The sequence below is a fragment of the Mchenga conophoros genome, linkage group LG7 (assembly GCF_057382185.1).
Source record: "Mchenga conophoros isolate Kocher_MC1m ecotype Shallow Benthic linkage group LG7, M_conophoros_male_GT1.1, whole genome shotgun sequence".
Classification (NCBI taxonomy): domain Eukaryota; kingdom Metazoa; phylum Chordata; class Actinopteri; order Cichliformes; family Cichlidae; genus Mchenga; species Mchenga conophoros.
In genome coordinates, this window is record NC_140532.1 from 60220111 (window position 1) to 60247392 (window position 27282).

The 27282-nt window shown below is 37.7% G+C and overlaps 1 protein-coding gene across 2 annotated transcripts in view; it reads left to right on the forward strand.

Moving 5' to 3' along the window:
• Positions 1-3698: 3698 nt before the first annotated feature.
• The window catches only part of il34 (interleukin 34), a 28002-nt gene continuing 4418 nt past the window's right edge, over positions 3699-27282 (forward strand). The window contains exons 1-6 of one of the 2 annotated variants that reach the window (XM_085280542.1): positions 3699-3891; positions 7407-7652; positions 19863-19966; positions 20421-20498; positions 20619-20696; positions 22720-22827. In XM_085280542.1, coding sequence (XP_085136668.1) covers positions 7616-7652; positions 19863-19966; positions 20421-20498; positions 20619-20696; positions 22720-22827 — 405 coding nt within the window. In that variant the 5' untranslated portion in view covers positions 3699-3891; positions 7407-7615. The remainder of the gene's footprint in view (positions 3892-7406; positions 7653-19862; positions 19967-20420; positions 20499-20618; positions 20697-22719; positions 22828-27282) is intronic. The other variant, XM_085280543.1, reaches the window with a different exon arrangement.

Here is a 27282-nt window from a genome sequence, read left to right on the forward strand (position 1 = left end):
CTTCTCTATGAGTTAAAATCCAGTAAAAACAAAACACCACTGGTTATCCTCTGTCCTCACTCCAATGCGAGGAATGAAAATGCTGCTGGTTACGCTTTTCACTGGCCCAGAATAAACAAATGACCTCTTGACCAAAGTGTTATGAGTTGGACTTCTCAGCCTTTCTCGGTATCACTGAGATGTGGAGGAGAGAGGAGGAAGAAGTGAGAGATGGAGAGACTTCTCTGCATTGTGTCCATACCTGTAGACTCCCCAGTCTGTTTTATTGGCATGGTTTAAAGTCTCACGCTACAAGTGGGGAATATTTCATATTACATTGTATTTTACATTTGCAGACCTTAAAATTATTGTTAACCAATCTTCAGTTGAGTTGGCATTTAGGCAACAGTGAACAATAGAAATGCAGAACTCTACACAATAACAATTCCGAGTACAACCACAGACTTCTTTACTGGTGGCAACCAAGCACTTCTACCAAAGCTGAGTCACTGTTTTTGGCAAAGGGGAAGCATTTCTATGGTTGTACTTTTTGATGTTTTTATTTTCTGTTTTTTTTTTTGTTTTGTTTTTTGATGTTGCATTTGATGCTTTATTTAACAGAAAGCTGTTACGCAGCACATTTTTAAGTAAAAAAAAAAAAGCTCCAACAATAAGTGCTGTGCTAGCATCGAATGAATAAGACTTCATCATCAAATTGTACTCTCAGTACCACTTTCATTTATGTCAAGGTAATCTCCTCATTCACTGGGCCTGATGGCATCATCTGAATGCTCAGATCATGAGAATGCAAATCATGTGACTCATCTTGTCTTGAGGCTAGGTGTATCGTTTAATATTTGACCTTGAATAGCTTCGGCACTTTCACTAAAGTCAGACACATCATGTTTCTGGTATTTATTCTGGAACACGGAGCCTTTTAGCAAAGATTTAAAATTCAGCAGTGAAGAGTCATAAAGAATTAATATTTTAATGTGCTGTTGTTACAGTCTAATGAAGTCGTACAACAAATAATAAGCACCTCATTAGGTATTTATCCACTTTTGTGTGTCGATGAAACAACATCTAAGTCACAACATTACATTAAATGTGTGCCTGAACATAAATAAATAAGAAACTTACCATAATTTAGCAGGAACATATTGGAAGTGCATGTGGGAAATTAATAAATCTGGCCACTGTCCTGACTTTTCCTGAACATAAATGCTCGGATTGCTAGTGATAAAAAGGTGATTTTTACATTTTCTACTCTTTCTGCCTTACATTTGTTTAATCTTTGACCAACACTTTCTCCTAATTTATCATTTTTGAATGCACCTTATCAATTACCAAACATGTATTTCTGTTCTCTCTCTGTGTAGTCTGTTTCCTGACTTGTCTGTAGCATTTCCAAAACAGAGGTGCTAGTCCTGAACATAACTCATTTAAACAGCGCTGCAAAATGTATTGATCATAACTTGCTCTGGATTTATCTCTCAAAAGTAAATATTTAAGGTAACGATTGAAACAGTGCCATCAGAATGACAAGTGCTCCCAGGGTGTTATAGTTTGCTGGCGGCCAAAATGCTGCACAATGCACTCTCTATGTATTTTCTGATGTAAACTATGAATGTTTTGATGACAGTAATTGCAGGGATTAACATTGCACTCTCATTATTTCATACAGAACAGAAGAAATCACAACTTACTGTGAGACACTGGTTATAAGAGATGCTTACAGTCTATACTGTAAATGAAAATAAATGAATTTACGGTACTTTCTGAATGTTTGCTATGGTGTGAGAAATCATTTTGTTGAGTCAAACTCTGTGAACCAAACAGCAAGTCTTTTAAATTTTCTAAATTATGACTTATTGGTCGGTTCTTTTTCTTGACCATTTCCATTTTTTGATGAGTGCCTAATCTTGGTTTGGTAATGGTTAGAAAACTCTGGCAAATGTGATCTCATATGACCTAATGGAAATATTACCTCAAAAACAATGTCCGTGGCTATGTCCTGCACTCCCGTGGGCTTTTCCCATCTGAGCTCAGCAGCCATTCTGGAGAGAGACATGTGGTTGTGGTGAGGATTTGGTCCTGAGTGTTTTGGTATGATTTGGCTCCCATCTAAAGTGAAATATACCACATCGTGCAAGCTCAGGCAGCCGCTTTACCCTCCACAGAGTCTCAAGATAAGCAGTTATGAATAGCAGACTGTTTATTAATTAATGTGCCCTCAAAAAAGAATAGAGATAAATATGGGTAATTTGAATCTTAAAGTCAAAGAAGTCTTTGAGATCTCCAGTCTTCTAATACAAGTTGGTCTTTAAAAACCTGAGCAGACATTATTTATTGTGCCACATAACCAGTCTGGTTCACCTCTGATTGCATTTCAGTGTTTGTCTTCCCAGCAGGACTTTAGTTCACAAAGGTGAGTGCACCAGACAACCTTGGAAAAGCTGAGGAACAGTTTGTGAACGGAGCTGTAAGAGCAGTGAAGAAGGTGAATGAAAACATATTCACTGCAGACCAGTGGAAAATTAGCACGAGTCCAGGTATCATCTGTTTTCTCTTTTCATGTGTCAAGCCAGAGTGGGAAAGCCACCGGCAATTCCGGCTGAAACTTCCAAACTATGTTTCTCACTTAGTGTCCCTCTATGTTGCTAAGGAAGAATTAAAGGACTCATTTAAAAGGAAGTTGGCTTTCATTAAAAATACACAATTTTAAACCTATACCAATACTTGGTGATATAAAAATCTGATATGTCAGCCGATTTATTGCTTTATTTTTCTTCCAGACATACAAAACATGCTTTTTATGTGTAGTTCTTTATGAACATTTTTAAGTTAATATAAGAATGCAGTTTTTGTCTCAAATCAATTTTAGGGTATGTTATTGTAGGGTCTTTAGCTTTCAATACAAAGCACCTTTAGGCAGCTGTTGTTGGGATTTGATGCTATTTAAATAAAACTGAGTTGAAGTCGTCATTACTCATGTAACCTGTTTGGATCAGCTGGTTTGTTCCCAGCAAATATTGCCAACATGGAACTCATAAAGTGCCCTCTGGTGGACAAGTTATGCAAAAATCAACACTCATATCGCTGTTGAAGGGTGTTTCTCTCGTCTTTCTTTTAAATGTTCATTAGTTGGCTGTTATGAATGCCGATAGCATTATATGTGCAAATAGCTAACGATATATCAATCTCTCTCCAGTGTAACATCAATTCACAGGTTTAGCAGCAGAATGGATCAGGCTGTGTGGAAACAAAACTGTGTAAAATCTGATAGTAAAATTCATATTTAATAAATATTAATTGTATTATTAATTTTATTAAATGAATCAGTTACTGGAGGTATGAAGATTAAAGTTAATGATGGGGTGTCAAAATTGTTAAAATACAAGTAAGGTAATTGTTACATAAATAAACCTTCTAATACAGTGATGCTATATCAGTTTCAATAAGGAGAATAGTCTGTGTTTCTTGGATGAGGTGGCAAACCTTCAGTCTTGTCATAAACAAATATGAGTCATATTTTGCTCAGTATTTTTTTCGCTCAGTTGTCAGTTTTATAGCCACTGAAATGATTAAAATGTCCGTATAGACTCTTTTTCGTTTCAAGGGGAGGGTCTATGCCGGATGGCGTGCTTTTATTTTGAAGGTTTGGCAGCTATTTATGTGGTGACTGGAATTGACCGAAGGAACGGCAGCCTGTGGCGCACTTGGCGGCACACTGAGACAGCGCACCAGGACTCCGTGGATGGACAAATCCAGTAGTGGACTTCCTTCACTGACAAGATTAAGACCGGATTTCTATCGTTCAGCTTTTCTTCGCATTTAACAAAGGCTCACTACAACCGTCGCATTTGAAAAGGATTTCTCACCCTGGGAGTGCGAGGCAAAGGGACTTTGGAGGTATGTGTGTACCTGCGTAATATTGTAGCCTACGTGGTGAGGACCAAATTGATAGTCTGGGAGTGAGGTCATTTGTGAAAAGTGAAAACGCTGACTTTCTGGCAGATTTTCATCTCTGAGGACTGAAACTTTATTTTAAGATTAAAATGTAAAATTGGTTTTGATTTGCATTTAGAGTTAAATACTTAGGTGTGTGGCTGTTGTAGGGTTTTAAGGGCTATTAATGGTCATGCCAACGAGCGCACTCACAGAGAGAAAAGTGCCATTTGCGTGGTCTTGGAGGCAGATTTTAATCTCTTGAGATTTCATTTTTGGACATAAAGGTGTGATTGTTTTACTGTCTCTCCCTGTCTCTGTCTCTCTGTGGGTGTTCCTGCATGTGCTCGTGTGTGCAGCTGTGCCTTGAGCGGTCCGGCATTACTTTCGGTTTCGTTAGGTGCGGAGGGTATTTAATGCTAAGAGCTGCTTTTTTTTTTCTTTCTCTTCTGTTCTTAGTCTTCTTTTTTTTTTAAAAGAAAATCTTACATGCAAGTGTGACAGTATGGGCGTATTGACAGTTTTGCAAGCCTGAGTTATACAATCAGTGGCGACATCTCAAAACCTTGCAGCAGTTGCCACAGCCTAGATTGTGAAGGATAGAGGAGCCTTATCGATCTCAGAGGGGAGCTTGGGCCCTCAAAGCACAAGTAACCTGCAGCTAAACTGCACAAACATCTGCGTCAGATACATTTCAACACTGCAACAAACAGGAGAGGTGTGTGAGTAAAAGGTGACTTATCTTTTGTGCCACGCACTGACTATTTTTCCAGCGGTTGGTTGAAGTCATTTGTTGATATTTGAAGCAACGGATGGGCTCAATGTCACAATCCTCTAAATGCTGGTGACATATTTTACCAACAGTGAAGTCACTGAGGTGTGATGTGAGACTGAGGAATGCTGCAATGGATATAACAAAAGTTTTATCATCAGGCTGCGAAAGATAAGGATGAGGAGGAAGGTGAGAGAGGATTAGAAAAAGACACTCAAACTATGTATAAGTCCCGCATAAGTACCCGTTTTAATGCCTTTCTCTGGTGTCAAATAGACACGCTAAAGTATACTGAGAAAATGTTAGTGATTTTACAAATTAGAAGCTGTGTGTTTAGCCACAGAAAAAGATATTGGATAGAGGCTTACCAAACTTGGCCTGAAATGTTTCTAATTTTCTGATATATATTTTTTTCCTGTCAACGAAAGCAAAGCAGCAATGGGAGGCAGGTGGGACTTAAATCTGAGTCACTACATTGGAGCTGTAAGGCAAAAACGGCACTTGCTCAACCGGTGTGTCAAACTGGCATCTGGCACCAGCCCTGTTATTTATATACTGAATTTAATATAATATATCAGACATGCACATTTGCTATTGCAGCAGGAGTTCTTGAAAAACCTTGTCTTTCATTGGAACAGCTAATGAGAAGATTGGTCTTCATTGATGATGGCTGTTTGCAGTTTGTGCTCATTTTCTGAGTATTTCTGAGGTTTTAATAACAGCATAGGTGCTGGTGCCGCTTTGTGAGTGGTCTGAAATGAAGTTCACCTCTGTCCAAGTGCAGTATGAAGCAGATGTGTGTACAAAGTACTGTAAGAAATCGAAAGTGTATTTTTTGTAAACGTGTGAGTGTGTGTAAACTTTAGCTTGAGTTTGGTTGACATTGTGTTAGGTTGTATAAGAAACTGAATGTTTCTGAAAATTATTACTTTAAAGCACACCAAAGGGCAAACAAAAATTATGCAGCACACTCGTCTGTTTGAAGAAAATTGAAAAAAAATCTTCATTATTGTCACAGAAAGCCTTATAATGAGCATTTGGACCTAGAATGATGGCTGTAATTTGGTTTTTGCAAGAGAGTATCTGGTATAGTGTGAGCTTTTATCTGCTTTGAAACAAACTCCACTTATCATATAATTTCCCTCCATCATTTTATCAGAACAAACGGGTTTAGAGCTCTTGTTGAGACACTGTGTTCTCTGGAAATCTCTCTCAAAATGGATGTATGATGTTTAAGGGCCATTTCTGCTTGCCTGATGGCAAATTGATGGTGTTAGCCAGGTTTTCCTGCCACTTGATACATTTTGGCTGAGGCCCGTTGAGCACATGAGCAGGCTTTGCTTTGACAGTTTAATTAATTAATTTCTTTTTTTGAACTCATAGATTTTGCCTGTGTGTTTGTAAATTAGTTTATGCAAAGGACTCAAATAGAAATGTAAAAACACAGTCATAACTTTATATATATATACACAACTTTGACAAACATTTGAGAATCACCATGTTAAGCAATATCTACCCAGACATTACATTTGGTTCCATTTTCAACAACTTGACTAAGTACCACAAACACAGAGCAGCTGGTCGTGTGGGTTAGTCATCCTTGCCGCACAGGAGTTTTGGAATCTCTACAAGAAGCTTAACTTTCACATTGTGAGATGATCGGGGGTGACGCAGCACAAAAACACTACTTTCTGACTTCATTATGTTGGATTCTTTTAAAGCTCCTAAACCCAGTGCAAGCATTTGGCTAAATAGCCATGCTAGGAAAGCTTTACAACTGGCAGTAAAAGTCACTTGGTGAGGTCCAGGACTTTGGTCTAGACTAAAATATCTCAATATCTTTTGAATGGATGGCCATGAGATGCTATGAAACAACTTCCCAGTTATGTTGGTCAGATCTTTCATTTGCCCTGGAACACACCCCAGTATTTAATATATAGCTTTGAACAAAGCAAATGTTTTGGGCACTCTTGGTTATTTTTAAAGTTCAACCTGTCATTGCTCTAAAAAAGCTTTCCCTGCAGAGACACTTGTTTTTTATGATTCTTCTTGGAAGTAAGATACTGGACTGAGGTTGGGACCTCTGACTGAACTGCTTTGATTGGCTTGTCTGGGATCATTGTCTTGTGGGAAAACAGATCTACTCAGTGTCAGTTTTCTTGTAGGTTCAGAGCTCTTGTGTGCAGTGTTACAGTGTGATTAATTGGCTGATTATAGAGATTTCTTTTTAACATTTTCACCTCGTCGCTCCTTAAAACCAATTGTTGCTACTGCTGTTTGCACTGTCTCTTTATCATAAACTTGTTTAGCTAGTTGGATATTATGTGCAGCCTTTGCTAGGCTAAGTAAATATAAGATATTAGGTCATGTGTATGTGTACTGTTTGTTTAGAGCAGCAGCTAATTTTCTTGTTGCACTAGATGTCAGGTGTCACCAAGCTAAGCCAAGAAGCAGCTGTTGAACTTGCTTTCTGGTTATACGAGGTGTGTGTGAAGTAAAAAGGGAAATCAGGAAATAAAATGTGACATTGTGGAATAAAAGAGTAACATTATGAATGAAACATAAAGATAACTGAAGCTACATGTAGGAACCAAAGCCGTTCGTTCAAACCTTTTTATGACTACAGATAAACATGTGAAAACATTTAGTAATTTTGGTTTTAAATCTTAATGTCTAATGCTCGACTGCTTTTTGTTTCCTGTTTCAGATTGTTTCAGCAGCCATTTAAAGGATCTGGATGATCAACAGTACAATGAGGACCTAAAGCTGGGAGTGCGTCCCACTGAAGGCACAAGAGTTTCAGACCACAGTGTTACTGCAGTGTGTGTGTGGCCCGTCCAGTCTGTGTATTTTTACATACTCACTGTGTTGAGTTCAAAGCCCTGTGGAGTGAGGAGAGGACTTAAACCAAAGAGTATGGTTCAGCTGTCCACTGCAGTCTGCCTGTTGGGAGGTAAGAGGCATGTGCAAGTGTGTGTGTGAATCTTGTTTTTGTGTGTTGTTCCTGTTCAAAGTTTGCAGACGGCTAGAGGGGCTTTCTGTGCAGATATGCGATGACGGTATGAGACACAGTGAAACTAGAAGGGAAAATGACCATGGCCTCATTGTTTTTGTACTTTGCTACTTTTGTGTGTTTTCTTTCACTCCCTCTAGGTCTGACTCAGTTATTTTCATAGACGACGATTGGTCAGATTTTTGTGGGATGATGACTTCTTTTGGTCTAATAATATTAGTAAGAGTAGGTTTCTCAGAATTACTAAGATGAAGAATTGGGCATTTTTCCTAGCAGAGTGAATCCCTGCAGACACCTACAGGTAGAAGGAAGGATGCCTTTCTTCATTATAGGCCTTCATACTGTGTTAAAGCACGATGTTGTGTGCGTGCGTTGTCTGACGTGTGGGAACTTGATTAAGGTTTGTTTGTTGGCATGTCTTGCAAAAGAACCACGAAACTTAAAAAAGTAATTACCATAAAAAACAAAGAAACTCTTTGATCATTAATTTGGGAAGGCTGTGTGTTTCTGTAACATATCGTTCGGTGAGTGCAGGAAGTAGTGGCACACTAGCAAGGCAGTGACCAGTTCTACATTTGAAATACAAGTTTGCATTTAATCGCCGATGTCCTCATAGATTTGCATTTATGACATGATGTCACAGGATTTGGCCGGGGGATTGTAACGTTGCTCTCTGCCCAGTGGCCAAACAGTCTGATATGCTTTCGTGGCACATTTCCAGACTTTCGTGCCCAGACGTCATGATGCATGAGATAATGTTTAGATTGGGATGCCTGAGGAATTTGTATTAGAATTTTTTTCTATTTCCTGATGCAAATATTTTTGATTGACTGTAAAATACACTCGGTATACATGTAAAGCATCATTTGCTAGCTGTAAAGGTGAGCTGATGCATGCAGTGTAAACTAGGGCTGCCACGATTAGTCGACTAGTCACGATTACGTCGACTATCAAAATCGTTGACGACTGATTTAATAGTCGACGCGTCGTTTGAAGCTTTGTAAGATCACAAAAGACGCAGTAAGTAGTAGGATTTAAGAGTGTAATAACGGACTGAAACAGAAGATGGCAGCACTGCATGTACAAGGATGCCAGCTGCCGTTAAACCCCGAAGAAGAAGAAGAAGCTGTGTCCCAGAATTCATAGAGCAGCCCAGCTCAGTTTCCAACAATGGTGGCAGCTAGGTAGTTTTAATATTACTCTTATTATTATTTCTGGGTCACAAAATAAACGTTTAACATATTTTCAGGCGAGAATGTAGCTGTGTAAACCTCAAATATCTGCTCAGTTTATCAAGACACCACATATTTTCAAAAGCTCGATAGCTAGCCGGGGGCAAGGCTCACTAGAGCCCGTGAGAACAGCGGAGTCCCAGCAAATCGTTTTCAAACCCACCGCCGTCTTTCGCTACTCAGGTTAAACATGTAATATAAGTCACTTAGATAACTTAATGTTATTGTTTGGCTTTTTTTAGTATTTTATTTGTTCCTGAGTAAATCGGTTTGGCTGAGATTAAAGTTATAGTTTTTACACAGCTGAATAAACATCAAGCAGACAGCTGATTATCAGAAGTGTGAAATGCTTGAGAATATACTCCGGTGTCCCGTTATATTTTAGATAGCAAGGAGTTTATTAAACTTCACCGAAACAATCTGCAAATTTAATTAAAATTTAATAAACTATCATCTTGTCTTTATTTTTAGTTAGCACAGACCTTAAACACTTAAAAGCTTTAAGCTAATGATAGTTATATCAGAGCAGATGCATGCTGGTGCAATAAGCTGTACGCTGTACGTCCAGTGGATGCATGATCTGATTAGTCGACTAATCGCAAAAATAATCGGTGACTAGTCGACTATCAAACTAATCGTTTGTGGCAGCCCTAGTGTAAACCTAAATAAAGTTGCAAATAGCCATTGTTGATTATTGTGTGTCTTGCATAAGGTTAGAATGCTATTAAAACCTACTTACCTTTTCATGAATGCCTGTCTGTTTTTTCCCATGTTATGGGTTAAAAAACTGCAACATCAATTTTAAATACTATTTGTCAGTTTCTTTTTGTGAACAGTAACAGAAGGTCTTCAGGGTCTCAGCCCTTATGTCAAACCTGTCTATCTGTGATTAATGCTAGTGTCAAATACCCACTGCATTCCTTGTAATCAAAGCCCAATCCTGGTTGCATCATGGGTGGGCCACATGCCTGTAGTCATTAACTCATCAATACTCTTTTTCTACCAGAAATGCTTATGAAAATAACCTATTGGTTGTCCTGATTTTGAAAAGATTGGCTGTATTGTATCAGGTTAATAAGACCTGTAAATAGTCAGATATTCAATTTGTTTTTGTTTGTCTGAGAATGAATACTCCTGAGACAGCCGAGGAGATTAACTGACGTGGCAAATGACCCCAGGCTAACCTGACACCTGACCTGACATGTAGACACTCATATGTATGTATACTTGTCAAGAACTTACAGAGGAAGTGTGAGAATCGTGAAACTTTTCTAAGATTTACTTTGCAGATTGTCCTTGAAATCTTTTGTAAAGTGAACATGTGGGTTTGCTGCAAACCAAAAAAAGCATTGCTTCTCTGGAAAATAGAGCATTGCCTGAGAATATACGTGTCAGAACCACAATTGTTACCACTTTGGTCATTTGGTAATCAACAAAAGTAAACTGCATACTTTGAGAAGGTGTGCAGAAAACATTAAAACATGCCCAAAGTCAAAATTTTATAAAAGACCCAGTAGATATGTTTCAATTGCATGAAAATTAATGCAGAAAAATGGAAACATATACGGAGGAATTTTCAAATTTAAAGTACCATGCAAGTAGGATTACTAGTTTTTATCAGCGTTTAAAAAGAAGAGCAGTCATAAATCATTAAATATAAATATGTATTTATGTGTCCATATCTAGATACAAATACATAACAGAATATCCTTCCTGGCACACACACTCAAAAAAACAACAGCAAAGAAAAAAGATGGGTGAATTCATCCAGTTTTCGATTATGCTGCATCAGCATATTTAAGGAATACACTGACTAGCTAAATGCATGTCAAGCTCTTCTTTTAGAATATCATTCTTTTCAGTTTCCTTGCGCCCCGGGGCCCATGTACACCACCTGCAGGCATTTTTCAACCACAAGTGATATATGTTCAGCTTTCATCTATCTTGCCAACCTTGTAATAGATATGTAATCCTTATAATAAATGGGTTTTAGACGCATTACAGCAACTAGAAAAAAAATGCAGACAAATTCTTACTCAATCTCAGGTGATGGATTTACTACAATTTATCACCAAAGCAGTCGGACATCTGTTGCCTATTGGCTTTGTATGTCCCTGTAGTAATATCAGAACACGGTGTTGTGTGCAGGGAACCTTTACATATTTCCTGATCACAGTAAAATACTTCAGGTACCTTATTGTAATGTAATTTTATTTAGAAAAACTGAATAAATTATTCAAATAGCTGTCACTAAGTTTCAGGTTTGCTATGATTTTGTACTTGGTCAAAATGAAAAGACATTGATGTCTGGCTGGATGCTGAATGTACTTTTTAAACCTACTTGTTTAGCTGCTGTTAAAAAATGTTAGTTCAAAATTTAAGTAGTAACACTTGAAGCTTCGTAAAAGCAGTTAAATGGAGGAGTTGCAATAGAGAGAAATGGGAAACTGTCAGCACTTCATTATTAAAGCATAAACATCATCAAATGTTTGGCAACGGCTAAAAGGAAAAGATTCTTAAAGGCTAAGCTGCTTAATACATCACGTATTTTAATTAACCTACTATTAGAAATTGTAAGAATTGATAGCTAGTTAAACCAGTTTTATGTATTTTTACTGTGCCAGCAAATACAGTCTGTGCTTCAACCTCTTCTAGTGCAAACACCTGAATATTGCAAGAGGGACAGATGACATCTGGTAAAATCTGTGTGGTTTCTCAGTGTTTTGTTGTAGAAAATGAAAACATGGTTGTATATAGACTGTGTGCAACCGTAGCCATGCTCTGAATGTTTGCTTACTGACATCCTAGTTAATTATTGTTAATTTAAATTCCTTTAGTGGCAGGAACACTTATGTTCTTCCTAGACTGTAACTGAAGACTTGCTGCCACAGCACACATCAGAGGGTTGTGTGTTACATTTTTCAACCACATTGCTTGACTAAATCCCATAATGCTTCCAAATAGTGACAGAAACATTTTCCTTTGTTTACAAATTCTTTAAAACCAACCAACAAACAAAAAAGACTGTGGGCAGTTTATAATCAAAACCATAAGAGATGGAGCCCTAGTGTCATGCATTGCGATATCTGTCCCCATTACAGAATTGTGTTATCAGGTTAAGAGGAGGAGGAGTGTTTGTACTTTTGACTGAAAATGAAAGTCATACCTTTAGATTTTTAAAATCCCCTGGCTTATTTTAACCCCCCAGGTTACCAGTAGGTACCTGGTACCTGCTGGTAACCTGGCCCAGAATCCCTGACCTAGAATCTTCTTACTGTGAGGCAGCCTGCACTGTCAATAATTAAAATGCATGTTTATAGGGTTTTGGAAGAAACCTGGGGTCACCGAGCCCTTGAATGTGGGGATTTTGGTGCAGAGAGCTGGTTCATTAAAAGAACTCTGAAAAAAAATTATTGTTTTATAAAAACATGTCTCCACTATCTTGACAACGTGGAAAAAAGCCAGTTTTGATTGAATGGACCAGACTCTGACTGTTAGGGTTAGCTGTTAACCTTGTAGTGTGCAATCTAATTGCATACCCTTATTAAGGAGCATTCACATTTTAAACTTGGAAAGACCTAAAGAAAATACTCAAGGGTTCCTTGGCCATGACTGTGGGAAGCTTGAAGGTGATTGTAGCCTAACAGTTCTCATGCTCAGGAATGCTTTATACTTGGTAATATACAAGGCACTCTGTCAGAGGAGGCGGGACTTTTTGGTTTATGTATGTAAACGTCCAGTCATAGATATAATGTGTTTTAAATTTGTGTTTTGGCTCATCCAAGCAGAATGCATGGGAGGATAAGAGTTTAAAAACAAGCATAGCATACCATAGCTTAGCTTAACTTAGCATAGCATGGCATAGCTTAGCAAAGCATTGTTTATTTTTCCACTTAGAGGCAAAGTCCCTGAGATTTATTAAAACTCTTTTTTGAAGGATTGCAAAGTTACACTTCGGTAGGTTAGGCAATGCAGATATTTTTTTCACATGATATGAAGATATGAGAATTTTAAAACATTTCATTAATAAAAAAAAACCTCATGAGTACATCATAGTAACACTTAAATGAATATAAAACTTTGGTGAACATTTTGTTATTAAAACAGATCAAACTAAGCCACAATTGTCACATAGAAGAATAGAGTAAGAGACTGAGTAAAGTTGGGATTATACATATCCGCAGACTTGGACAGGACACCTTTAAACACTGACAAGAAGTCATTCCTGTTAAGCTGGGTCAGAACTGTGTCTCTGTGTGGAGATTGGAGGTCTGATTGAGGCTTACGAGACGGGGAAATACCAAGATGCCCAGGAAAGTTGACGGAAGAGAAGATGGGTTGTTTTTCTGATTAAATATGGACTATAGACTTTACATTCTTCGTTTGACTTTTACATGCACAAGTACACAAATGGAGTGCCAAAAAGTCAAGTAGTGAGGGTAGAAATGCTGCAGAGCTTGATCTGTCAGGTACGCAGGCTTCTTGCAGAGCTGTTGATGATTGAGTGTCAGGAACAGTGAAAGCTGGGGGCCATGAGGAATGAGGAAGTAGGAAAAAACACATACATGCCTTAGTAATGGGGTAGAAGGATACACGCAATATCACAAAGACAACTGTTGCTTGCTCTTTAACTCAAAGACCCTGTAGGTGTGACTAGGGCTGGGTATCGTCACTGATTTCTAGAATCGATTCAATTCCGATTCACAAGGTCCCGAATCGATTCGATCCACGATTCGATTTAATTCGATTCGATTCGATTTAAATCTGGGAAATTTTGACAGTCAGAGATATAATTCAGATCAGGACATTTACATATTTTTGTATCTATAAAAAGGAAGCTGACACTCTCAAGACTTTATCCAAGGTGTGAGCATCACAGCAGATGCCTTTGTGTCAAAGTAGCTGAAGATAAAACACAGAAAAACATGTAGGTGATTTTCCTGGCCTGGGATTTTATAAAAATATTCTGCAGTACATCAAAAACGAAAGAAAACCATTAATTAATCAACATTACCTCTGACGTTACAGCGGTTTTATTAGAGACATGGCTAAGCATTTTGCATTTTGAATAATTTTAAAAAGTTTCAATTTGTTCAGTATTGAACAGCAGAAATGAGGTTTTCTTTTCGGAAGAATGTAAAAGGGGAAAAAACAGCGGCCGACAGCGCTGTAAACAACAGTAGACTTGTGTAACAAGCAAGCGACTAATGAAGAAAGGGAAACTGTTCGAGAGAGAGAGAGAAAGAGAGAGGGAGACGGAGAGAGGGAGAGAGAGAGAGCTGCGCATCGCAATGGAAGCAAAACAGTAAAAGAGTGAATTCATGACGATGTTTATGTGAAGCGTTTGGATCTTCTTTTGCTGCTGATTCGGTCAATATTGTTTGGAGAGAGATCAAACTAACAGCTTTAGAATCAGCGCATAAAGGGCGTGAACACAAAGTGCGGACCCGGATCAGCGAGCTGTCGGCTTTCAGCCCCGACTGTGAGAAAGGCGACATCTAACTGATTCTGATCCGCGGGTCGCGCTGTGTGTTTAAGTCTATGTGCAGAATCCCTGTACCTGCTCTCATTTACTGTTTGGTGGTTCTTGAAATTTTGTGAGATGTCACCAGAGATTCTGGCATTTCGGACAAAATAAATTTATATTAAAAAATCGATTCAGGATTTTAATGAATCGATTTTACGTTATCCAAGCCAGAATCGATTTTAATCGATGAATCGATTATAAAAACCCACCCCTAGGTGTGACCCACACATAAACAGAGAGCACCTTTCTCGGAAATGAATAGATAACAATAACCAACAAAACCAACAATATTGTCAGTCTATAATTATATAGTCCAAAAAAGGTGAAGCTGAAGCTTCAACCTGTAATGGCTCAAACAACTTCCATTAGAAAATGAAAGCAAAAACATCACAGATGAAAAAAGAAAAGTATTTATACGTCATCCAACAATACAGACTTACACTTTTTATATTTAAATATTAATCTGGAGCACATTTGTTTTCAGTACTTCACTTTAGCAGTCTTGGTAATAATTGATTTTGCTTTGTTCATTACATTTGATTAGGCAATTTGTAATCTACCAACTCCTATAACTAAAGAGATTTGTTGTTTGTCTATAACTAGTTCTTTATCTTAAATGCTGACTCATTAAAGTTCTTATAATAAACTACTGTATCGCTTAAAGTAGGAAGTTCCTGGGTTCAGCTCAGGCCTTTTGCTTTTCAAACCTCTCATTGTGTGTTCACAGATGTTTCTTCCTGCAATTCGAAGACATGCAAACTCACAAACTCTAACCTGCCTTTGAACATCAGTGTGAATGTTTGTCTTTGTGTTTTATCGCTGTGATGTCTAGGGGCATGGTCCAGCTTATTTCCTCTTCCTTCAGAATTTCTTTGATGGGGTCCAGCTGTGCAGCAACTGAATAGGATAAGTGGGAGTAGAATTAATGATTGAGAAATGACATTTGGGAACACACTGTGTATAGACATAGACATTTGCCTTCTTGGTGCTTTTCCAAAATCGTGGTACTTTTCCAAAATCAGGGAAATCAGGTGATATGAGCTTTCCTATTGGAACTAACACTGGCAGCCACAGTATCCCAGTTTCGGTTCTTATCTTATCTACACTGTAGCTTACTCATTTTAGGGGCAGCTGAACCCATGTAAGGCTTAATTTTGTCGATGAACTGGGAGACTTGTGTCCATTGTGTTCTAAAGTGGTGACTTCACTAATTGGCCCAACTTAGAATGGCGTCAACGTGAAAAGCAATGGCGTAAGTGATGACAGTTTTAGTCTGATAACCTGTCTCAGTTTGGATTTTTCCATTGCTACACTTCATTTTAGTGCATGGATTTCAGTGGGATAGGATAATGTCATCTCTCAAGCTGGTAACTGCAAACTTATTGGTAAATAAATTCTGATTTCAGCAAAATCAAATTAAAAGGCCCCAAATAGAGCGTAGAACTGCCTTAAGGGGCCGTTTTGAGGCACTGGGGTTCAGTCTAATTTATTGGTAATTTAAAGGTGGGCTAACAATGGTGGGTTTGAATTTCATCACCTAGAAATGCAGCACTCATTTATGTATTCTTGCGCATTAAAATCATAGTTTGTGCTGTTTTTTCCCAGTTGGTGTGGCTTTGAAACTAAATTAGTATTTAAAGAATTAAAAATGGCCTTATTGTAAATAGCTATTATCATAAGTCTTGTTAAGGCTTTTACATTGAATCCACTGCCTGCTGTCACCTATGCTTGCAGTCAGATATCATTTATTACACTATCATTAAGAGACTCTGAACAGTTCCATAAAAATGGTCTGTGTTTGACTCGAATGTACTTATACATTCGAGTAGAAACTGATAATTGGTAGAAGTGGAGCATAAACTTTGTTAAATTTACAGTAATTTACTGTAACAGAACAAACAAGAAGGGATCGACTTTAAGTTGTCTTAAAAAATGATAATAGCCCACATTTAAAACTTAACTTTATAACTTCTTTTTTAGACCATAAGTACATAAGCATAAGCATTAGTTTTGCATACAAACCTGATGTTCTGTGACGGATGACACATGTGGAGAATATTGTGGTCCAGGGAGCAAAGCAATAAAGTGTCTCTAAACAGCAAAAGGTACTTCAGGCATTAGTCTGGTAATGCTTTAATAGTGTTTGCAGTGAATGGAATTCATTTAGGGGACCACTCACATTACACAACCTGCTGGGTTTCTACTTTGTCTGCTACTGTAAGGCAAACCTGTTTTGCTGTGTATTCATTTTGCATTCAGAACCAACAGAGTGAAACTTAATCTTAAAATCAGCTGGATACTACACTAGCCAAAAATGAAACAGTAGAAATTAATCCAATGAGTTTCACACACACAGGCAGAGTCGCAAGCATTCCCTCGTGAATAGCACCAACATGTGTTGACATGTAGGTTCAGATACAGGAGCACATTTTATGAACCATGTACACCCTCTTCTAAATAATTTAAAAGGAAAGCACAAGGACAATGATGACGTACTCAACAACTGTCTGAATAGAGCTCAAAGGATGCAGGTGTGATTATTTAAGCCAAAGGAATTCTGTAGTATGTGGCTTTTACATGCCTCATTTCTTTTCCTGAGCTTTGTACCTTGAAAGAATTTGAGACTGAGAGAAGATTCTGGAACTGGCACATGTTCAAACACATACAGTGGAGTCAAGTATCCATATGGTTCTTTTCATAGAAGATGTCAGATTTTGAGAACTTCATTTTAATCTCTGACGGTAGAGAAAGTCACCTTTTTTTCCCCTTGCAGAATAACCCGAGTAGAGGTTCACACAAAACGTGCTAAGACAAACTAGATCAATCATTTCCTCAGAGACCTTGGGACCTTTCCTTTATTGTCACCAGAAGGTGTAAGTTTTCATTTACCCGGGGGGCTTTTTTAACAGCTATCAGATGGATAAAAAATAAAAAAAAGATTTGTCCTGAAGCTGTACAAGAGAACAAGCTGGAAGATCACATGGAAAGAATAACCTTACTCACTAGAATAAGTTTAAGTCTAGTAAAACCAAGATTTAAGGAGTTCCTTCAAGTGCTGTTTTTTCAAATAGTTTTACAGTAAAGTTGCACATTTGCCTTTCTGTGAAACCTTTTAGGACTGGACTATCCCCTAAGCTATAGAAAATCATTGAAGGGTTACATGTTTAAAACAACAATGCATCATCCCCACAAAGCAAGTACCTTGACTGTAATGTCTCACTTAAATCCTCCATTATATGTCTGTATTCATCCTATTACAGTAACCTGTTACTTTGTAACTTGTTAAACCAACACTGTCCTTTTGTACAGATTTAACAAGAGGTATGCTAAATTGTAATTGTCTTTACCCTGTGACCAAGAACATACTGTACAGACTTAAAACAGGCTGCCTCTTTGCAGTGGGGCCACGCTCACCATGTTATTAAGACTAATCATCTTGTCTGTTCCTTGCTGTTGGCTGCCCTGTGAACTTTCTTAAGTTGTGGCTAAAATGTGACCCTGTGCTGAGAGTTAAGTTGTTTGACTTTTCTCATGAAAGTGGCTTTCTAAACAGCTGACCCAACCGTTCATGCTGAGGCTATAAATGAAGATGGATGTATAAAAGCAGCTGCGTTCATTAAAGGCTTCGAATATATGAAGTGACTGTAGACTCTTATGACAGTGTCGCCATTCAGGTATGCTGCATATATTCATCAGTGTATCAGATCATGTGATTTTAGAGTCATAAAGTATTACTCAACCAAGAGACATGACAGGGTACACTTTGCTCCACAACTAATCGGAGCTTACCGTCTTTTACAGCTGTCATGTTGGTATTATGACATCCAAACATCTAATGTCTTAGAAGTCCTACTAGTTTAAAAGAATTAAGGCCAAAGTTGATTTTAATTCATGTAAAAAAAAAAGACAAACATGTATGTTATTTCTTTATGAATAATAAAACATATATTTATTGTTCTTCTTCTTTGCAAACAGCATATTCATTACATAAGACAAAGTAATAAGTTACGAGCACTATTAGCATCACTGTGTGATTAACACGTGTTTAGAGATATCCATGACAACACATTGCAGTGACCCCCAAAGAGCCACTGCACTAAAAATGTTTAGCACAATTAATTTACAGACAGCAGCGTACACATATATGTAATGTAGACGTAATTTTTGTCATGCTTTTTGACATCATCCACTACACATAAGACATATAACATATAAGTACCTGAGTTTCATAAAAGTAATTTAAAAAATATGTGTAGATGTTGATATTCCTGGTACCCTATGTAGTTTATTTTTAATTAAACTAGGAGCAGTTAAGCTACAGAAATACATATGCCATGGTCATTGTAGTAAGATTGTAATTACTATACGCTACACAGTATTAGGTAGTTTTTATTATTATTATTATTATTATTATTGTTGTTGTTGTTGTTGTTGTCAGGACATGGACAAAAACAATAATCTCACAAATGAAAGGATACCTTATACGAAGTTTTGCTACCAGCTAATTCCCATCTGCTCAGACCCTTTGTCAGGCATACACAGCACACACAGTTGTCATTGATGAGGATCCCTAACTCCAACCATAACCAAAACTCTAATCATAGACAATCAGAACATATGGCGTTTTGTTTATGTTATTTTCCCAAGTCAGAAAACAAAGAATGAAATAACTAGACTCATCCCATCAGTATATAAACAATATAATAAATCTGGGTGATAAAAGGTAGGAAAAAATGTAGACCTCGTTAATGCTGACGTCAGTTATTTATTTTAATCCATTCTTTTGCATGATATGAAAAGAAATGGGCTTAAATGAAAAGGGTGGCTGGCCTTGACGCTATTTCCGTTTTGCAGATTGGTTTAATGGTGCATGTGCATCAGTGTTAACTTTTTTAAAAACAAACATCTGAGTACTAGTTTAGGTCCTGGAAAGGTAACATTTTGGTGTTGTCTAAGATATCACAGTGGTGATAGCATTGTGGTTTCCAGTCCAAAACCACATGAGCTTATGAAGTAAGTTCTTTGTTTTAACTTGAGACCAGCAGGCGACACATATGTTGACAGAAGGAAGCATCACATGTATGAAAACACATGCTTGACACAGAGTGAGTTTCTAATAATTCTGAAAATAGCTACATGTATACAGCATCTCAGTGTGTTACTCATCTTCTTGATGTGCTCTCTAAGGTATTTAACTTCCTCCGTTAAAATTTAAATGTTAACTGATCATGTAAAAGAGTCACACTGGGAGCAGGGAAACATACGCACATGCACAAAAATGTTGCACATGCAAACTGCATCTGAAGAATTTCAGCAGAGCCCTGTGAAAGGGCGTTGTAAAGAAATTAACTGTACAGTTAATCTCGTGCTGTGTGACTCTTGTTTCCATAGGCCTGTTTTTGATAGCTCCCGTTCTGATGGCCCCAACGCACTCCAGTATGTGCACACCACTGAGGACGATCAACGACAGCCTCAGCCACAGACGACGGTACATGGTGAGACACTGATGACATGACTGCAGGCATGTGGTGTGGGGTCAGTGGTGCAGGGTTTAGAGGAAAATGGAATTATTCCGACTTCTTCCTAATTTGGGACAAGCTCCAAAAACGTGTTCTTACAGTTCCCATAATGAAACTTGATATCACTGGCATCTTAATACATGTGGGCTCAGAACTTGTATGTGCATGACAAAAATGCTGCAACGTAAATTAGCAAGGTTTTTTAAACAAAACATAGGTAAACAGATTATTTATCGAGTGACTGACCCACATGGGGACGTAATCATAATTAGAGCATTTATATCTTCCCTGTGTGGGCAAAAACATCGAAAATCGAAATTTCTTTCCATGTGTCAGGTCAAATAGTAAATTTCTACAAAACATAAAAGAAGTAAGTTGGGTTGCAAAATCTATGTGGTAATTTTTGTTTTGCTTTTTCTTTCCTTTACAGAAACACAACTTCCCCATCGAGTACACCATCAAGGTTCATAATAGGGAAATCTTTAGACTGTCAAATATCAGCCGAATGGTAAAGTCATAAGACAACCTCTGTTTTCTATATAAATATTTTGAGAAGGTCTTGCTAATAAAGTCTGAGTGTGAATGGTGATGTGATGAGTTTGTCTTTTTCCTCTTTTTCCTTCATCAGAAGTTAAGAACAGAGGGGTTGAATGACCTGGTTCTCCAGAGGCTGTGGTTTCAAGTGTATCAAGGTGTTTTAAAAAAGGTAAGAACAGAGCTGTTACTAGTGGAACCTGTTTGTGTTGCTGGTTGCTCTGAAATGTGGATGTGTCGTATATCATTTGTTTGTCTAAGAAGAGCTGATGAGAGACTGCTGGGGCCATCGGCCCATTAAGCTAATTAGACATTTAATTGGATGTAGACAAATGCATGACGCACCAGTTAGTCTCAATTTACAGTAATGCTGCAGGGATATAAAACCTTTTGCTTTGGAATTATTTATACCCTTGTTTCTTTTGTAAAACGTATTCATACCCATAATCTTTTCGGTAACTTGTTCTTGTACATGTCAGAGGAGGGGCGAGAGGGGCCTTAAGATAATTTAGCTATCCTAAGTTAACTTTATGGCTGAGCAGGCGGGCTGATGGAAAAATAAACACAAAAGGAAAACAGATTTTTCTACCCTAAGGTAACTCATAGCACCAAATCATAGCAGTCATGTGGTGACTAGAGACCAAAGAATTCCAATGTAATTTTGATTTGTGGCTTTGGCAGGCAAAATAAGAATTGGCTGCTGAAAATGGGTGGGTACCAGGTTGAGCTGATTCTAACTTTGATGGAAAGCGGTTAAAGAAACTACCAATGCGAGCAAAGGTTCACATGACTGACATGTGAAGGGGATGCAGAGCCTGGAAAACCTGGTGCCATCCTGTTTAGCTACACAGCAGTGTGGCTTGAGATGTGGACACAGCTTAAAGTCCAGTTTACATGTGAATGTTTGCTTGGTGTTTAAAACATACTGTCAGGACAAGCCAAAGGAGGCAACTTCAAGCACTTAGTGGTGAACAGAAAATATCAGTAAAAAATCTCCACACTAAGTATAAAAGGCTTCATGTCATGCCAAAGAAATGTCAACGAAATAAATAAAATCTGTAAATTTCACGCCATTTTATTCATATTTCAGGACCACAGACAGCTCATAGTCTTCTTTTTCAGCATGCTGTTCAGTGAACTGGCACATCAATTGCCGCTTACGCTGAACACAGAAAAACAAGTTACTACACACAGACTGGGCCGTAGAACTTTTTAATTAAGCAAATTCAGCAACCACTAGATGTACAATGCAAACAAGCATCAATTTTGTTTTTGTGGGGCATGTTCAGTATGCACATGTGGTCCAGGACAGATTTTTGGCTGATCCTCGATTAGATGGGCAGATGATGAAGTTTACATCATGCCGACCCATGGGGACACATGGAAGCACAAATGAGCTTTAACTTTGCAAGCTAGCTCAGACAGTCCATCTGAGACCTTGACTTCTTATCACATTCACATGACAAACTCCTTGCACAACATCAGTCCAACACACCCTGTCATTTAAGCCAGAATTTTTGGTTCAGTCACTTGCTGCATGCCTGTACATGCCGCTCAGGTTACCACCCTTGCAACCACCCTTAACATACTACCACATGACATTCATACAATTAGGAAATGTTTGGGAAAATTTGGAAAGATTTTGTGCTTGAGTAACATGAACTAAACCTGCGGGAAAACGCTGTCCACCTCTTGCCTATTGTGCTATAAAACTGAAAGTTCAATACCACCTGTTCCTGTTGAGTGCCTCGATGCTTTTACGTTTGGAGGGGGACCAGTTTCTACAAGCACTGTCAGAGTGGTAGTGGCTTTGACTGGTGGATCTGTTTTTGTTTTAGTTAGCACTTTCAATTTTATTTTATTTTATATGTAAATGTATGTACTAGTGATTAGTCCTACCTCACCAGCCTTGCTACCTCAGTACTACTGTGTGTTTAAAGGTTTGCCCAGAGCCTTGGAGATTCTAATCTATGAATATAGCACGTCTTTGGACTGCTAGTTCATTTTGTGAATTTCTTATAAATAACACTGATAGTGTTCCAGTAATAATAGTTCATAATAAATGGTTACATTTTCCCTTAACACTGTGTAGCATTTAATTATTTTATATTAAACACTTTATGCACTAACATTTTCTTGCTGAACAAATCAACACCTTTAATGCTGTATAAACTAAAGTCAAGTTGAATTTTTAGATCCTCTGGGTTTTGCCAACGAGACATCCTTCACGTCCTTACACAGCCGAGTTGGAAAGACGCTTCAAGGATGCTCAGGCAGTCTTTATGCAGTCACATCCTGCTGAGGTAAGTTTCTATACAGCATGCGCACCAGAGCTGCAGTTGATGTTAGGTATTAATGTTGCTTTGATTGTATTTGTTAATATTTAGAACCTGGGTCTTTTCTATGTTGTAGTGTTTAGTCAAAAGTAAACATTCCAGACCTGTTTATTCAGTTTAGACAGCTTACTAAACATCTGACAATTTAGATTAATTTCTATAGCTGTCCTGCTTGTAAGTTTAGTTTAGTTAACATCCCCATTAGCCGCAGCAGAGCAGCAGATATTCTTCCTATTTCCGAGTTTCAGCAGACAGTAGGTGAAGAAATCTGACCAAGTCTGTGAACATAATTACATCCTGTTCTTCTTTTTGTCCAGCATTTTCTCTTGTCCTCTTGACTGAGTAAAATGGAACATTTGGTACAGAAAGGCGACCTGTCATATTTTCCAGTATCATATTTTTGGACCTTACATAACCCCCAAACCAACCACATTTCATTATATTTGGTAGGAAAATGGAAAATAGGTGCACCAACGTATTGAAACATGAGTAAATATACATCAAAATACAGTATATAAGACAAAAACTGGGTTTATATAATTCTAATGAGCTCCAAAGAATTGTTTGGTATGACCACCTTTATTTAAAGCTTATTCATTCAAAGCCTTCTTTGGATTTTGGCTGCCTGTTGTTCTGTTTTCTGGCTTCAATAACATTAAATCCTGAGAGACCAATCCATGGCTAAAAGAGTTTCAGAGTGTGTTTTTCTGTCCATGTATGCTCTGGCAGTGTGTTGGGGATTATTTTTTGATGCTGAAAAATCAAACCTCTACCAATCAGATGATTTCAAGATGATATTCCATCAAAAAGTCAAAAAATCAAAATTAAAATTGGATCAAAATCTCAAAACCAATTTTAACAAGATCTCCATCACCACTGGCTGAAATCCAACCATGGCAGAGCATCCAATGCACTTTACAGATGACCGTAGACACTCACTGTTGTACCTCTCTGCTGATCTCCTCTGTATGCATTGGTGACAATTTGAACCAATAATGTCACATTTGGATTCATTACTCCAAAAGATTTGGGCTGATTCCAGTCCTTGTGCAATTTGGCATACCTCAGCCTTTCATCGCTGTTTCCCTTCCTTAAAGTGGTTATGTTAGCTATCTAGTGACAGAAACCAAGGAAACTAAACCTAAACAACAGTCTAAAGGGGTCACTTTGCACTTCCTTGGTTGTAACAATGAGTTTTATATTAAAAAAATATAAGGAAGAAAATAATAACAAGGATATATTTTCACTCTCTATCTTTAAAGCAGTCAGTGGTTCTTCATTGTTTGCCTGCTCCAGTAAAATGGGAAAATCCACCTGTTAGGTTGTAGAGAACTGTGTGGAGGAGAGCCTGTTTGAGTCAGGTGCACTGGTGGTTCACTCGACCAACAAGTTGAAGTCTGACATTACCCTCTCTGTGTTTTATTTTTTTCCTTCTCATGTTCGGTGTACGGACAAAGTGGTGAAATCAGCCTGCATGCCGACAAGATGCGATCAGCGCTGTTTTATGTGATCTTAAGCTGTTATTTAACCTCCAGTTTTATCAGGATTAAGTCTTTCTTTTCACAAATTCCCAACCAGCTTAAAACATCACAGGTTACTCTATTACAAACATTTTCTGAAGCATGATCAGAAATCTTAACATCTCTCTGGAGGTCAGAAAGGAAGAAAATCTCCACGTTACAGTTGGGCTTTTCCCCCCCTCACTTCTATTGGAGGTAGTAAAAAGTATCGACTAAGGTGAAATAATGTGTTTAGTCATAACAATTTCCACACCAGTATGCCAAAAGAATTATTATAACAAAAAAAAAATAAGGTTTCCAAAAGCTATATCATGTCTTCTTAGGGGGCTAATGAGTTTTTGGTCTGTCACACACATCAGCCAATCAAATGAATCCCATCCAATCCAACTTTATTTATATAGCACTTTAAAAACAACAAAGTTGACCAAAGTGCTTTCCAATAATAAAACAGAGATAGCAGTTAAAAACCATATATTAAGCAGACAGAGAAATAAATATAAATAACAATAAAATAAATACAAGATAAATACAAAATAAAAAGAAGATAAAAATAAATCTGTATACATATTAAATACATGAGTAAAATAGACAATAAGATTTACAATGAATAAAATTGACAAAATAAAAAGATTAAGAGTGACCAACAGCTGACTAAAACTGACTACAGGCTGACTCTGGTCCTACTCCTAAAAGCCTTTGAAAAAAAGTGTATTTTTAAAAGATTTAAACATTTCAAGTGTTGGGGCCAGCCTAATATGGAGGGGCAGTTTATTCCATAATTTGGGGGCCACAACAGCGAAAGCCTGGTCCCCCCGGTGTTTCAGTCTTGACATGGGGACAGCAAGGAGTGACTGGTCAGTTGATCTGAGAGACCTTTGTGGAGTGTATCGGTGAAGAAGGTCTGACAGGTAAGAAGGCGCCAGGTCATTTAAAACTGTAAAAGCAAACAATGCAATTTTAAAATGAATTCTAAAATGGACAGACAACCAATGTAAGGAGGCAAGAACAGGGGCTCACATTTGTGTGTCCCTGTCAACAGGCGAGCAGCAGCATTCTGGACCATTTGCAAATGTGATAGTGAAGCCTGATCAATACCAATATAAAGTCCATTACAATAATCAAGGCGAGTGGTCACAAATGCATGTAAAACTCTCTCCAAGTCACAAAAAGAAATAAAAGGTTTTACTTTAGAGAGCTGCCTCAGCTGAAAAAAGCTATTTCTCACCACTGTATTTACCTGAAAATGAGAGAAAGGTGGCATTAAAAAACATAAAATATCTCACAGACATGCTGATAGATGTTAGGATTCCTCATCATGCTGCAGTAAGAAAGTTAACTATGTTTGTGACGTAACCTGCCACATACATGTTATAAACTGATAAACCCCGATAAAACTGGGGGTTGAATTACGCCTTTATATGACATAAAATAGAGCTGATGGCACGTTGTCAGGATGCATCTCGTCTGCTCTTCTCTGACCTGTTTGGTCTGTCCACCTGTCCTTTCAGTTTGTCTGCTGTAGACAGCTCTTTAGGCATGTCACTTCTTCTTTTGTCCACCGCTTGTCAAGTCTACTTCATATCCCAGGCCTTTCAGTTAATAGATCTTTGGGAATCATCTTGTCGGTGCAAAAATGCTGTTTTATGCCAGTCAGAGTGTGCTAGCTTTGGGTCTGGACTGAAAATGACTGAACAAGCCGACTTTGAAAGTCTAGTCCTGATCGTTGCTGGATAATGTCTTTGCCATTATAGCTGACCACTATAATGATTGAATGAACTTTCTCCTGTAAGGGTTAGGGTTAGGGCAGAAAGTCACTTTTACTACTGTGGGTATATTTCCCTTTAATTTTTTCACAATTACTAGTTAACCCAATAGTTTATATTTTCCATTAATTACCTTCCTGTTATATCCAAGCATTGTAAAATTTGAAGATCCAATTTTAACATTTACCAATCCAAAAGCTTTAAAATTGAAAAACTGCTAAATAAGTGAAGTTGGTGTTAAACAGAATACAAAAAGTTAAAATTCAGGATACTCCATAAATACATAACTGGCAGACCAAGTGAATCTATTTTCCACAAGTCGGTGTAAAAGGACAGGTCCCGAGTTTCCTTTTAAAGGAATCCACACAGTTGGTTAATTTTAGGTTTGCGCTCAAAGCAAAGCATAGGTTAGATACCAGAGCCTCAAAACTCTAATCACCCTGAGCCCTTGGGTGGCTGCAAGGCTGGTCTGTACAGGTATGAAGTGTGTGAAATGAAACTTTTGGAGACTAAAGGTCAACCTGGACAGCTGGCTGTAATATGAATTAAAAGCATCTGCTGGCTTTCTCTGAATGGAAATGCAGGGATAATGTGGAAAAGATGCGATTTATGGTGATCAATCTTACTTTTTTTGGTTTATCAAGTAAGCTTTTGTACTATTTTATCAAGTCACATAAGTGTATACAGACCTTATAGCTGCCAGTGTCACATTCTTGCCACTTGTTTTGCACATATTCAACTCTGTATATTTTATATATTTTATTATTATTATTATTATTATTATTTTATTTTATTTTTTTACTATTTAATTTGTAAAAATGTGTATACACACACACACACACACACACACATACACACACACACACACACACGTAGGAAAATATTTAGTATACACATCCAGAAATGCATACACTATTATATATTGTACATATATTTATTAGTTTCAGGTTGGCCATTCTTGTATTTTGCTCGTTTGTGTTGTTGTGTTTGCACATCTCTGTTGCTTGTGTGGCTCGCACACAAGAATTTCACTCGCATGTGCTGTGCCAGTGTGCCTGCACATGTGATGTGACAATAAAAAGTGATTTGATTTGATTTGATTTGATTCTAAGATAGAAGAGATTTTATTCTAATAACAC